General features: G+C 48.1%; 1 protein-coding gene and 1 long non-coding RNA gene across 5 annotated transcripts in view; one reads left to right on the top strand and one right to left on the bottom strand.

Moving 5' to 3' along the window:
• Nucleotides 1-781: 781 nt before the first annotated feature.
• LOC128850526 (cyclin-dependent kinase 4 inhibitor B-like) lies at nucleotides 782-3,980 on the bottom strand. 3 transcript variants are annotated; one of them, XM_054055326.1, is made up of 3 exons: nucleotides 3,785-3,980; nucleotides 3,076-3,192; nucleotides 783-2,535 (listed from the first exon to the last, which is right to left on the bottom strand). In XM_054055326.1, the coding sequence occupies exons 1-3, from the start codon at nucleotides 3,923-3,925 to the stop codon at nucleotides 2,218-2,220; spliced, it is 576 nt and encodes a 191-aa protein (XP_053911301.1). In that variant the 5' UTR covers nucleotides 3,926-3,980; the 3' UTR covers nucleotides 783-2,217. The 3 variants fall into 3 exon arrangements, with proteins under 3 accessions (XP_053911302.1, XP_053911301.1, XP_053911300.1); XM_054055325.1 differs by having other exon boundaries at nucleotides 784-2,535; nucleotides 3,013-3,192; XM_054055327.1 differs by lacking the exon at nucleotides 3,076-3,192 and having other exon boundaries at nucleotides 782-2,535.
• Nucleotides 3,981-4,094: 114 nt separating this feature from the next.
• The window catches only part of LOC128850527 (uncharacterized), a 50,659-nt gene continuing 43,355 nt past the window's right edge, over nucleotides 4,095-11,398 (top strand). The window contains exons 1-2 of one of the 2 annotated variants that reach the window (XR_008447951.1): nucleotides 4,095-4,189; nucleotides 5,020-5,262. This is a non-coding gene — a long non-coding RNA (uncharacterized LOC128850527). Of the gene's footprint in view, nucleotides 4,190-4,787; nucleotides 4,890-5,019; nucleotides 5,263-11,398 lie in introns of those variants that run through there. The other variant, XR_008447952.1, reaches the window with a different exon arrangement.

The following is an 11,398-nucleotide window of genomic DNA, read 5'->3' as shown; positions in this document are numbered from 1 at the left end:
CCGCCTTACCTGCCGCCTTAAACCCAAAAGCCTTTGGGGCTTCCTCCAAACAGCGGTTTGTTGTTAACAATTTACTATTCCTTTTTTCAGGACGACTCCAAGCTCTGGAGCCGAGGCTGCTTATAGAAGGAAAGGTGTCCGTGGAATCTCCTAGAGGCATCGCGCCAGGGACCCCCATCCTCCCACGGGTGAGTGTCCCACGCCTTGGTCCTGGCTCCAGACCCACGGCTGGTCTGGGCGTTCAGGGGCTGAGACCACGTTCTATTCCTTCGGTGCGGTTACCTGGGGAAGTCTGCTATTTCCCTGCCAATTTTATCAATCGATATTATAATTATTGTAATTAATATTGAGGGGTTTTTTTCCGTCTTTTTTTTTTCTTTTTCTTCTTCTTTTTTTTTTTTTTTTTTAATAAGCGGCCATGGAAATACTCAAAATTTTAAATCGAATTCTGGCTCTTGGAGAAATCGACTTTTAAAAATAGGAATCCCATTCTATCTAAGGTTGGAAGCGTGGTCTATTAGTATCTTATTTTGCTGCAAAGAGACCACTCAGGCTCCAGACTTACCCTATCTCCGTGTCTGGTCCCGGGTCCACGCCGGTTCCCTCGGGCATGGAATGCAGGCTCTTAGCTGCTGTATGCCCAGTGCCCTCCTTGGCTTGCTTATGGCTATGCCATGCATTAAGACAGAAAATGGTACTATTCCATAACGTCTTATCATTGCATGTTATAATTTTATATATTTTCTATTTAAAGATACATATAAAATAATATTCTAGGCATTCTTACACTAAAGAAGCACTAATACAGACTAAATATAATTTGAGGAGTTTGGTACATACGCTAAATGCATATAATGTAGTTATTATTAAACATAAGAATATTATATAGAAAAATAATAGAGAAACAAATATATAGGCTTGATATATAATCATAATGATTTATATAAGCATATTATATATTTTTATATGGGTATTACATAGACGTCTTATGTACATAAATGGCATAACTACATATTTAACAATGCACAAACTTGTATTAAGTAATTCTAAAACATGTATCATATTAAATTATTTGGTAATAAAATATACATTGCGATACATTGTATAAAAGTGCATATATACGCTTTTTAACGTCGATGTATAAAATACCTAGGAGTGGACACTCAGTAGGTATGCAAAACGAAGAGGCGCTTTTTTTCTCCTTGATTTGTCTGCAGGCATTTTTTTGCGCTGGGATTTGCTCTGGGGAAGGAGCAGAGAGCTCTCCCGCTGCCCTGCCTTGCTTCCCCTCCCCTGTCCCTGTTGCACGGGTGTGGGTACAGAACCGCGGGGGTCCGGGAGGGAGGAAGGTTCTCCCATTCGTGCCGGGGGAGCGACCAGCGAAATACGGCTCAGCTCCCTGGTAATGAACCCACTCCCCGGCACCGCAGCCGTTTGCAAATGCTTGTTGTCCCGACGGCTTGGCTTTTTTCCTTCACCAAACGTGCCACCCTGGAGAAAACTGGGAAACCCTGGGGCCGAGCTTGTCTGTACGATTTTTTTGTTAGTTCTACGCGCCCTTCGTTTCGCAGCCCCCATGATTTCTCCCAAATAGTGGTAAACTTACAATAACTCAGGAAGGTCATCTGCGAGCTGGTAAACACGTATTACTTCACGCGAGGGCGGTATCGGGCTTGCAGAGGCATAAATCGCTTTGACTTCGTTCCCAGGTCCCAAGATCACAGCCCTCAAGAGAAGAGCCACGGATGCACCGCGGGCCCGTGTACAGACATGCACGCGTGGCGCTAAGAAGGTATTTGCCAAAGCTGCAATTGCACTGGGAAGACTCAATCCCCCTCTGTCCCGGCCGGTTTTGCTAGGGAGGGGCAGGGATTGGCTTCAGCGCCCCGCGAGACGGATTTTGAGTCTGAAATCAAATAAAGACCAGACGGCTCGGAGCCCTCTTCAGGCTGGGAAGGGCAAGCGGGGAGGAGGATAAACAGAGATCCCAGAGGCGGTTCTGTCAAAACACGAAGGGTTTATTGTGCCATCCGTGTGGGGGTTTTCCTTCATATTTATTTCTCTTCACAGTATTTGGTACCTTACGCGAAAAAAAGCGCGAGGCGTGAGGCTCCAAGTGCACGGCAGCACACAGACTCGGGCCAAGTGTAGCGAGCGGAACGATTCACATCCCGCCGGTCCTTCACGCGTCCGAGCAGCGAAAGGCGATGCGGGGGTTCATCCACAGCTGCTCGGCTTCTGCTCCTCCGCGGGGACGGCGCCCGGGCAGGGCCCCCCGGGGGGGTGCGGGTGCCGCAGGTACCGGGCCACGGCTCCGTGCGGGCCCCCCGCCGCCACGTCGAGGGGGAGGCGGCCGCGGCCGTCGCGCAGGTCGAGGCGGGCCCCGGCGCGGTGCAGCGCCGCCAGCGTCTCCAGAAATCCGGCACGGGCCGCGTCGTGCGCCGGGAAGCAGCCGGTGAGCGGGTCGGGGCGGTTCGGGTCGGCCCCGCGCTGCAGCAGCAGCTCGGCCACCCGCGGGCTGCCCAGCATCATCACCTGCGGGGAGAGACAGCGTCAGCGCCGCGCCCGCCCCGATCGAGCCCGATCGGGAACGGAAAAGCCACGAGGGAGGCCTCGGGATCAGCGGCAGTGTCGCGCAGCGGTGGGAAACCCTCCTTTTCCGCAGCGCTGCGGGAGCCCCGTCGGGGACCTCACCGGGGCTGCTCCGCCACGGGGGAGAGGGTGGAACCGGGGAACGGGGGTCGCCCCTGCAAGAACCGAGGGCGATTCCCGAACCGCTGCTCCACAGCTACCGCGGAACCGTCCTGATGGAAAGACTCCCTGAGTCCGTCGCCGTCCCTCTCCCGCCAGGGGGAGAATTCCAGGATGAATTTGGCAAGGGACAATGCCGCGCAGGGAACCCGCCCTCCTCGAGCGCGGTGCCCGCAGGAGAGAGTGGAAAGCCATTTTTAGCCTGCCTCCGCTGCCCAATGCAGCACCAAAACCCCCGGCAAACCTCCCCCTCGAGCTCACCGCTTTCGAAGCTGCGTTTTCCCCAGAGCAGCCGGCAGCGCGTTCAGCGCAAGGGGTAAATACCTGCTGCACAAAGGTGCAGAAATAAACACGCCGGAGGACGGCATCACATGCGTGTTTCGAGTGAAATGCTGCACCGACATTTTGTAGGAGAGAGTTTCGCAAGCATTGCCTGTAAAACTTAAACATAGCTTCTCAGATTATCCCAGTTTCGTTTTATTTTGAAAATTTAAGAAGCTGGCCAGAACTACCTCGGAAACTAACTCGGTTTTACAGATCCAGTATTTATGGCTTGTCCGGGCACTACCTCTATCTACACGTTCACGCGACTGCAAAACGTAACTTAGGCAGGCTGAGCTCCACGGGGACTGCGAGCTGCCTACCTGCAGGGTCTGCCGGGCAAATCTATCGCTTTCCTGTTCCTAAGGGTCCGTGAATATATCGTGAGAATCGATGAATACGCTTTTTTTTTTTTTTTGATGGGGGAGAGATAAAAATAGCCACAAGGCAGAAGACGAGGTATGACCTAAGGCGTAATCCTTTCTGAAAAGGTGACTGGTTATTTTGTATCTCACGTTTATTGCTAGATGAGCATTAAAGCTCTCGGGTTTGAGTCACCCTACCTCGGCTGGTTAAAACAAAGTCTGGGGTTGCTAAGACCAAACCCTGTCTCTCCCCTGTGCCGGGAGGCAAGGCGCGGCGGCCCCGGTAGCAGCCGTCGAGGGGCGAGCGCGGCCAGGAGGCTGCCCCGCCGCACCCCGCTCCTCCCTACCTGGATGGGGGTCCTGCCGAAGGAGTTGACGGCGTTGGGGTCGGCGGCGCCGTCCAGCAGCTCCTCGAGGCGCCGCAGGTCCCCGCGGGCGGCGGCGTTGGCCAGCTCGTCTGCCGCCGAGCCCCGGGGGGCTCGGCCCATGGCAGAGCCGGGCCCGGCGCGGAGCCGCCTTCCCGGGGCCGCCTCCGCCGGCAGAGCCGCCCCACGCTGCTTTTCTCCGCGGGGCCGCCCCGCCCCGTCCCGCCTCGTCCCGGCCTCGCCCCGGCGGATCGCCCTCTGCGGCCCTTTGCCCTTCTCTGTCCCTTCTTTGGTCCTTTTTCATTATTATTTTTATCCCCGGTCCTGCCCAGAAGGGAGGCAGAGGCGTCTTAACCCGTACCTGGAGGAAAAGGGGCAGGAGGAAGGGTAGGAGCAATGGCAGCGAAAGGCTTTGTTTAACGACAGCGGGATTGAAACAGGGGAACGGGCCCTCGTCCTGCTTCCCTGCCCTCTGCAGACACCACCCCCCCCCCAACCACGCCCCCCCGCGCACTCGGGAGCGCCCTTCTTTCCCTTTCTCCCAGGGGAAACTGACAGCTCCCTCAGCTGGCACAGATCCTTGGGCGCAGAGAACCGGCACGGAGACACGGGCCGGGCCATGACGCCGCCACCCTCCGCCTGAACCGGGTGGCTTTTCTTTTCTCTCCTCTCTCTTTTTATTTTCTTTTCCTTCCTTCCTTCCTTCCTTCCTTCCTTCCTTCCTTCCTTCCTTCCTTCCTTCCTTCCTTCCTTCCTTCCTTCCTTCCTTCCTTCCTTCCTTCCTTCCTTCCTTCCTTCCTTCCTTCCTTCCTTCCTTCCTTCCTTCCTTCCTTCCTTCCTTCCTTCCCTCCCTCCTCGAGGCCTCGCGCCCTCCGTCCAGCCGAGCCCTGCGGACGGTCCAGCCCTCCTTCGGCGGGGCCATCAGCGGGCTGAGCGGCGGGCGGGGCGGGGCGGCGGGACGCGGGGGCGCGGGGCAGTGGCAGCACCACGGACAGCTCCCCCCTGGCCGCACCCCACAGTCCCGCGCCGAGCCGAGCCCAGCCCAGCCTGGCCGGGCCGAGCTGACCCAAGCCAAACAATCTCCCTGGTAAGAGAAATAGTTATTATTACAAAAAGTGGAATACTTTTTATTTGAGATAAAGTAAAGTTTCATCTAAGTAATCGTGTGGCTTTGCGAGTTAGGCAGAACGTCCCTCTGATGGCAGGTTTTCCTTCAGACAGAGCTTTTCGGGACGCTGTTCATCCCTTGGAGACCATACTGCCTTGTGATCGGTGCGCTCTGTGCTGAGCAGCTGTGTCTGCTGGAACCCCGTCTGTTCGCAGCCTTTCCCCGTCTCAAAGGCAAGGTCAGGCAGAGCTGGAGCCACCTCCGAATCGGCAAGAGATTTGACTGTTGTGAAGCTCATAATGACATTGAAATCAGCCCTTGGAAAGGAATAGACTATGCATTAGATTTCTGGGTAAGTTCATACATCCGTGTGTAAGTGGGAAATACACCCTGTCCCCAGCTCTTGTCTCGCTGCACAGGATCGATGGCGATCGCTGCCTCACATTGCCTAGCCCTAATAAAGGATACTTGCTTTCTAAAGCCAAAATGAATGTTAAAGAATTTATTTGCTGGCATTTCTGATATCACATACTCCCTGCCTCGGGCTGGCCACTGTCTGTTGTCAGCTGCTGCTCCAGGGACGGAAAGTGTCCTGGGGCTGACAGAGGAAACACCCCACTGAATCACTGCCTTGGTGGAACGCGGTGGCAGGCGGTCTTCCTCTTGATCCGGATGGCTGCCCTGTGAATCTCACTGTAACTGCCAATAAACAGAGCACCTGGCTTGGAAAGGGAGTTAAAGGTGTCTTGGGTCTTGTGCACAGGCTCAGTGGAAGTAAGAGCTCCTCAATTTTTCATTCGAGTATACTTCACAATGTTGCTGCTTGAGGTTTATAAGTGTCCTTGCTTCTTTCACCATGAAATGTTGTCAAAGTGACGTATGTCCTCACCTTAGTTCACAGACATGACCTTCGTCAGATACATGCAATCTCTAAGCTTATTCTGTTTGCACCCATAATTCCACTCACTGCTTTTTAGTCCTTTGCTGAGGACGCTGCCCACTTGTTTACCTGCATCTTTATCTAAAGCAACTGGCAAATATTATCAAAACAATGAAATAACTCTCTTGGCCTAACACTTTGGCAAACACAGCTATGTGTGAAGCTCTCTGTCTTCAAATGGTCAGACAGTTTCCATCAGGAGCAAACAGAAGAATGCTAACTGCTGTGGTCAGTGGAGACTGTCTGTGTAAAGGTTAGGTTTACGGCTTTATTTACAAGGCTTGGCATTTTCCTATAATCAAATAAGCCCAATAACAGTTTCTGCTTCTTCACTCACACTGGCTACTATTCTATGCTCAGATATGTAGGAATGAGTGGAGTGCCACTCATGATAAAGAGCTTCTTGATATAAATAGTGGCTTCTGGTTAAATAATTGAGCATTTATACACAATCTGGTGTTTTCCCAGTGTTCTGTTTTGAGTTTTGGGTGTGGGTTTTGTTTGGTCCTCTTGCCCCTCCTGCCTCCCCCCTTAATGAATTTGCTGTTCAAGCACTGGGTGCCACAAAAACCAGAAAATAAATACACTTCAGACGTCTATAGTAAAAGAAAAGGAAAGAAGATGAAGTGTTAAATCTATATATCTTAGGATGTAGATCACTATACAGCAAGAACACTCAAATGGTGTTCTTAAATATTACTCAAAAAGTAATATTTAAGTCTTAAAAAGACTGCAAGCTAATTTTGACAGCAGCTGGATCAAAAAGCAATATCACAGGAACAGTTCAGTAGAGATATTATACTGATTCTGATTGTCAGCTGCAGGACAGCCATCCACTACCAACAGAAAAAGGGTTATGACAGGATTTTGGCACCAATTATATATCCATATGGTAAGAAAAACCAGCCCATACCTATTGGAATTGTACGAAAGTTTTAAGCAGGACATGCTATTTTAACAAACATGAAACATGAAAATAATGTCTAAAGGAAGACAGGCTTTCAAATAACTCATTTAACTCACTTGTTACTCCAAGGTTATGTGGTAAATAGGATAACCAAACCTCAAAATATTCTTTCACACTGTTTTCAGAAGAGGTTGGCATTTCTTACAAACCTCTGGATGTAAAACTGTCAAACATACATGAATGACAAAGTAAGGAGTCTTTTCTGATTTTTCCAACAGTTCAGAAAAACCCACACTGTGTTATTAGGGAAAAGAAAGCTGTCCTCAAAAAGGCTGCCTTTGCAAATTCATAAGTGCCTATTGTCCTGACCAAGAATTGAAAACACACCCATGAGAGCAAACACGATATTTTAGCTGAAAACTCCTTGCTTTGGAGCTGGAATCTCAGCTGGTATTTTCATTTTGCTCTCAATGTGCAGCTGCTGGGTGAAGGACAGTTGATGGCAGCTTTATAGAAGATGTTACACAGTTAGAAGTGATTTCTTCTGGTTTCAGTGTTAATCATACAAGGATAAGTTTTGCAGTCATGACCTTAAAACAATCATTTAGGGAGGCATCACACCTTTCATGACTGTATTACAAACACGTGCTGCAAGCATACTAAATATGCATATAGACATAGATCAAATGCCAAATAAATACAAATTGCTTGGCAAGCAGGTAGACCTTACAAGCATGGCAGCAATACCAATTTCTACAGTCAAAAGGAAAAAAGAGAAATGTCGAGAGGCTCAGGAAGAAAATTGTTAGTATACATTATGTGTAATCAGCTCGATATTACTCAATAGCAGCTTACCACAAGGGAAAATGTTACTCACAGCAGATTTTCTTAGTTTTCACTGATTTGACTCCGGAGATGTCAAAGTTCTTCCAAAACATCGTTTTAAAACTAGTGTAAACAACTCAGTGCCACAATGAAATGTAATTTAGTAGCTCTGGATTTTTAAAACCTGTCAATAATTTTTTTCTGCTTTATAATGTTAATGTATCACATTCTAATGATGCATGTGCAGGTATCAGTAAAAATTGTCAGTTATGATACTGCTCCATAGCCTAATAATAGAGAATAGACGTCTTAGGCTCCTGTAGGAAATCACCAGGTTTATCTGCCAAGGAGAATGGACTATTACAGGATAACAGGAATATTTGGAGATACAGCAGTAAGGATTTGAAAACAAAACAAAATCAGACAAATAAAAAAAACAGGCAGAGAGATTTTAAAATCCTCAAGATGGGTGACTACATAACTGCGAGAACAGCAGGCTTCCAGTCTCCAAAAACACCAGCTGTTCGCAGGCCAGTTCTCCCACTGACTGCACCTCACAGTAGTTATGTGCCAACTCTGGTAGTCTGCTTACCCCTAAGAGAAAGGTGAGCATTTGGTGCTCCCCTCAAATACTACCTGGCTGTCGCTGGGAGACTTAACCTTAGAAGGGGAGAATCTGTTTTTGTCAAAAAGTCTTGTTTCTTCCTCAGTTTCTTCTGCTTTTTCTATCAATAAATTAAGCTAGTTATCACTGGGCAGGAAAAAAAAATATTGGCAGGTTTATCACAGGTGTTTTCTTCCAGCTAACACCTTCAAGGAGTTATGTTTGGAGTAGGAGGTTCTTGTGCTTCCCTCTAAGGGAAGAATAGCTGGGTCTCTTTCTTTGGGAAGGAGGAAGACAGACAGCACTGCTGACTCAACATTCTTTGTAGAGATCAAAATAAATATGCAAATAAATCAGAACAGAAAACCATACTGGTTTTGGAGTCCTTTCAAGTGGAAAGAGTTGTGACTCTTTAATAGCATTGGCTCTATTTTGGAAGTGGATTTTTTCTTTCTTTCCCAGTTGTTCTTTGTGTATTCTTTCAAACAATGTGGACACTTTTACAGTCACTACAAAACACTGCATAGATACACTACTGGCAATTTTGTGGCTACTTGCTTAGCACTGAGCTGTTGATGTGCACTGTTATTCTTACTGAAGGTGTTCGCATTACAGATTCTGTGAAAGAGACATTGAAACTTGCTTCTCAGCAGCTCTCTCAGCCTTTCCTGATACGGGAGGTGCTCCTGCCCTCTGATCATCTTTGTGGCCCTCCTCTGGACCTGCTCTAACAGATCCATGACCTTCATGGGCTGAGGACTCCAGAACTGAACACAGTTCTCCAAGTGAGGTCTCATGAGAGTAGCAGAGGAGAATCACCTCCATCGGCTTGCTGGTCTTGCTTCTGTTGATGCAGTCCAGGGTACAGTTGGATTTCTGGGCTACAAGTGCACATTGCTGGCTTGTGTTGAGCTTCTCATCTGCCAGCACTTCCTCAATGTTGCTCTCAATCCATTCTTTGCCCAGCCTGTAATGGTGCTTGGGACTGCCCCAGCCGAGGTGCAGGACCTTGTGCTTCGCCTTGTTGAATTTCATCATGTTAGCACAGGTCCCCCTCTTAAGCCTGTCAAGGTCCCTTGGTATGGCATCCCTTCCCTCCAGCATGTCAGCCAGGCCACACAGCTTTGGTGTCACTGGCAAATTTACTGAGGGTACCCTCAATCCCACTGTCCATGTCTGTGACAAAGGTACGAAACAACACTCCTGCCAATAGTGACTCCATAGGAATGCCACTCGTTACTCGTCTCCACTTGGACAATGAGAAATTGACCACTATTGTTTAAGTGCGACCATCTAGCCAATTCCTTATCTACCAAGCAGTACATCCATCAAATTCCCGCCTCTCCAATTTAGAGATAAGAACGTCATATAGGAAAGCGTCAAATGCTTTGCACAGCTCTAGATATGTTACATCAGTTACTCTTCTTTTATCCATCAGTGCTGTAGCTCCACTGTAGAGGCCACCAAGTTCATCAGTCACATTTAGCCCTTGGGGAAGTTGTGTTGTCTGTCATCAATCACCTCCTTATTTGCCCTGTGCCTCAGTAGAATTTCTGGGTGGATCTGCTCTATGATCTTGCTGGACACAGAGGTAAGACTGACTGGCCTGTAGCTCTTCAGGTCTTCCTTTCTTCCTTTTTTAAAGATGGGAGTTATGTTTCCCCTTTTCCAGCCCTCAAATATGATGGATAGTGTCTTAGCAGCTTCATCTGTCAGGTCCCTCAGCACCCACGGATGCATCTTGTCAGGTACCATGGACTTGTGCACTTTCGGGTTCCTTAACAGTCTCAAACCTGATCCTTTCTTATAGTGCGATGTTCTTCGATCTTCCAATCCCTATCTTTGTCTTCTGTGACTTGGGACAGTGTGGCTCAACATTTGCTGATGAAGACTGATGAAAAAAAGTTGTTGAGTACCTCAGCCTTCTCCATACCCACATTTCCCCTAGTCTTCTTTTTATCATAGACATATCTTATAGAAGCTTTTCTTGTTGTCCTTGATGTTCTTGGCCAGATTTAATTCTGTCAGGGCTTTAACTTCCCTACCCCAATCCCTGGCTGCTCGTATAATTTCTCTATATTCTTCCTAGGCTACCTGCCCTTGCTTCCACCCTCTGTAGGCTTCCTTTTTTATTTTAAATTTGTCCATGAGTTCATTTTCCATCCCTGCAGGCATCCTGGCATTCTTGCCTGACTTCCTCTTTGTTGGGATCCATCACTCCTCAGCTTGGAGGAGATGATTCTTGAATATTAACCAGCTTTCCTGGGTCTCACTCCCCTCCAGGGCTTTATCCCATGGTTTCCTACAATGCAGGTCTCTAAAGAAGTCAAAATCTGCTCTCCTGGAGATTGGAGCAGTGGGCTTTCCACATGCCATACTCACTGCTCTAAGGATCTTGAACTCCCCCATTTAAAGGTCACTTGCAGACAAGGTTTCCCTCAAGCTTCACATTCCCCACATACTCCTTCCTTTTGGTGAGAACAAGGTCCAGCATAGCACGTCTCCTCGCTGACTTTGTTATTTGGGATTTAATTTTGCTCTGTGGGAAAGAGTTTCTTGATCTGCAATAGCCTAATGGTTTGATCTTGTGGCTTGTACTATAGAAATTCTGATAAACATCAGAAAGTGTGTTGTCTACGTCTGGGTTTTTCATTTTTTAAAAAAGTTGTATTTTAAGTGCCTTCTTATCTAAAGGTTTAGCTGACTACAGAGAAAGACATGAATGCAGTATCTATGACACATTTTGCGGTTCCCAAAGTCTAACACAGCTCCGGCTTGTTTTTTTGTGGCATTGGTGTAGCAAAATGACTTGGAACCTGAGAATTCTCAACTCCCCATAACATAACTGTTTAGAGCTGAGAGCAAATCGCTGTCTCTTAAGCTCATTTACACATGTAAGGATTGTTCTCATAGGTCTGTGAGACAGCAGGAGAAAGACTAGTGACTTTAGGAGGTGTTTTCAGTATATAAAGACAAATGATAAAAGCTATTGTGCACCCTGTTCATGGGCCTTGTGATTCTGCAGTTGCAGGGAACAATCATCTTTGGAGTGTCTGAAGAAGGGGGTGAGTCAGGCAACATTCTGTCTGAGAGCTAAGTTGTGGCTAACATGTCAGGCAGAAGTCAGGCATCTCACACAATCAATGTCTTAACATAAAATTCACAGTTTTTTTAGAGAAACATGTGAGCTAGTCCTTAAGGGTGTGTACGTA

The sequence above is a fragment of the Cuculus canorus genome, chromosome Z (genome assembly GCF_017976375.1).
Source record: "Cuculus canorus isolate bCucCan1 chromosome Z, bCucCan1.pri, whole genome shotgun sequence".
Classification (NCBI taxonomy): Eukaryota; Metazoa; Chordata; class Aves; order Cuculiformes; family Cuculidae; genus Cuculus; species Cuculus canorus.
Note: the sequence above shows the minus strand (reverse complement) of the source record. Positions and strands in the feature narration are given on the sequence as shown.

Coding starts and splice junctions, on each gene's coding strand:
- LOC128850526 (XM_054055325.1), bottom strand. CDS start 3,925: ATGGGCCGAGCCCCCCGGGGCTCGGCGGCAGACGAGCTGGCCAACGCC. Junction 3,193..3,784: donor TCGGCAGGACCCCCATCCAG/GTAGGGAGGAGC, acceptor GCTATGTTTAAG/TTTTACAGGCAATGCTTGCG. Junction 2,536..3,012: donor AAAACGCAGCTTCGAAAGCG/GTGAGCTCGAGG, acceptor CTCTCCCCGCAG/GTGATGATGCTGGGCAGCCC.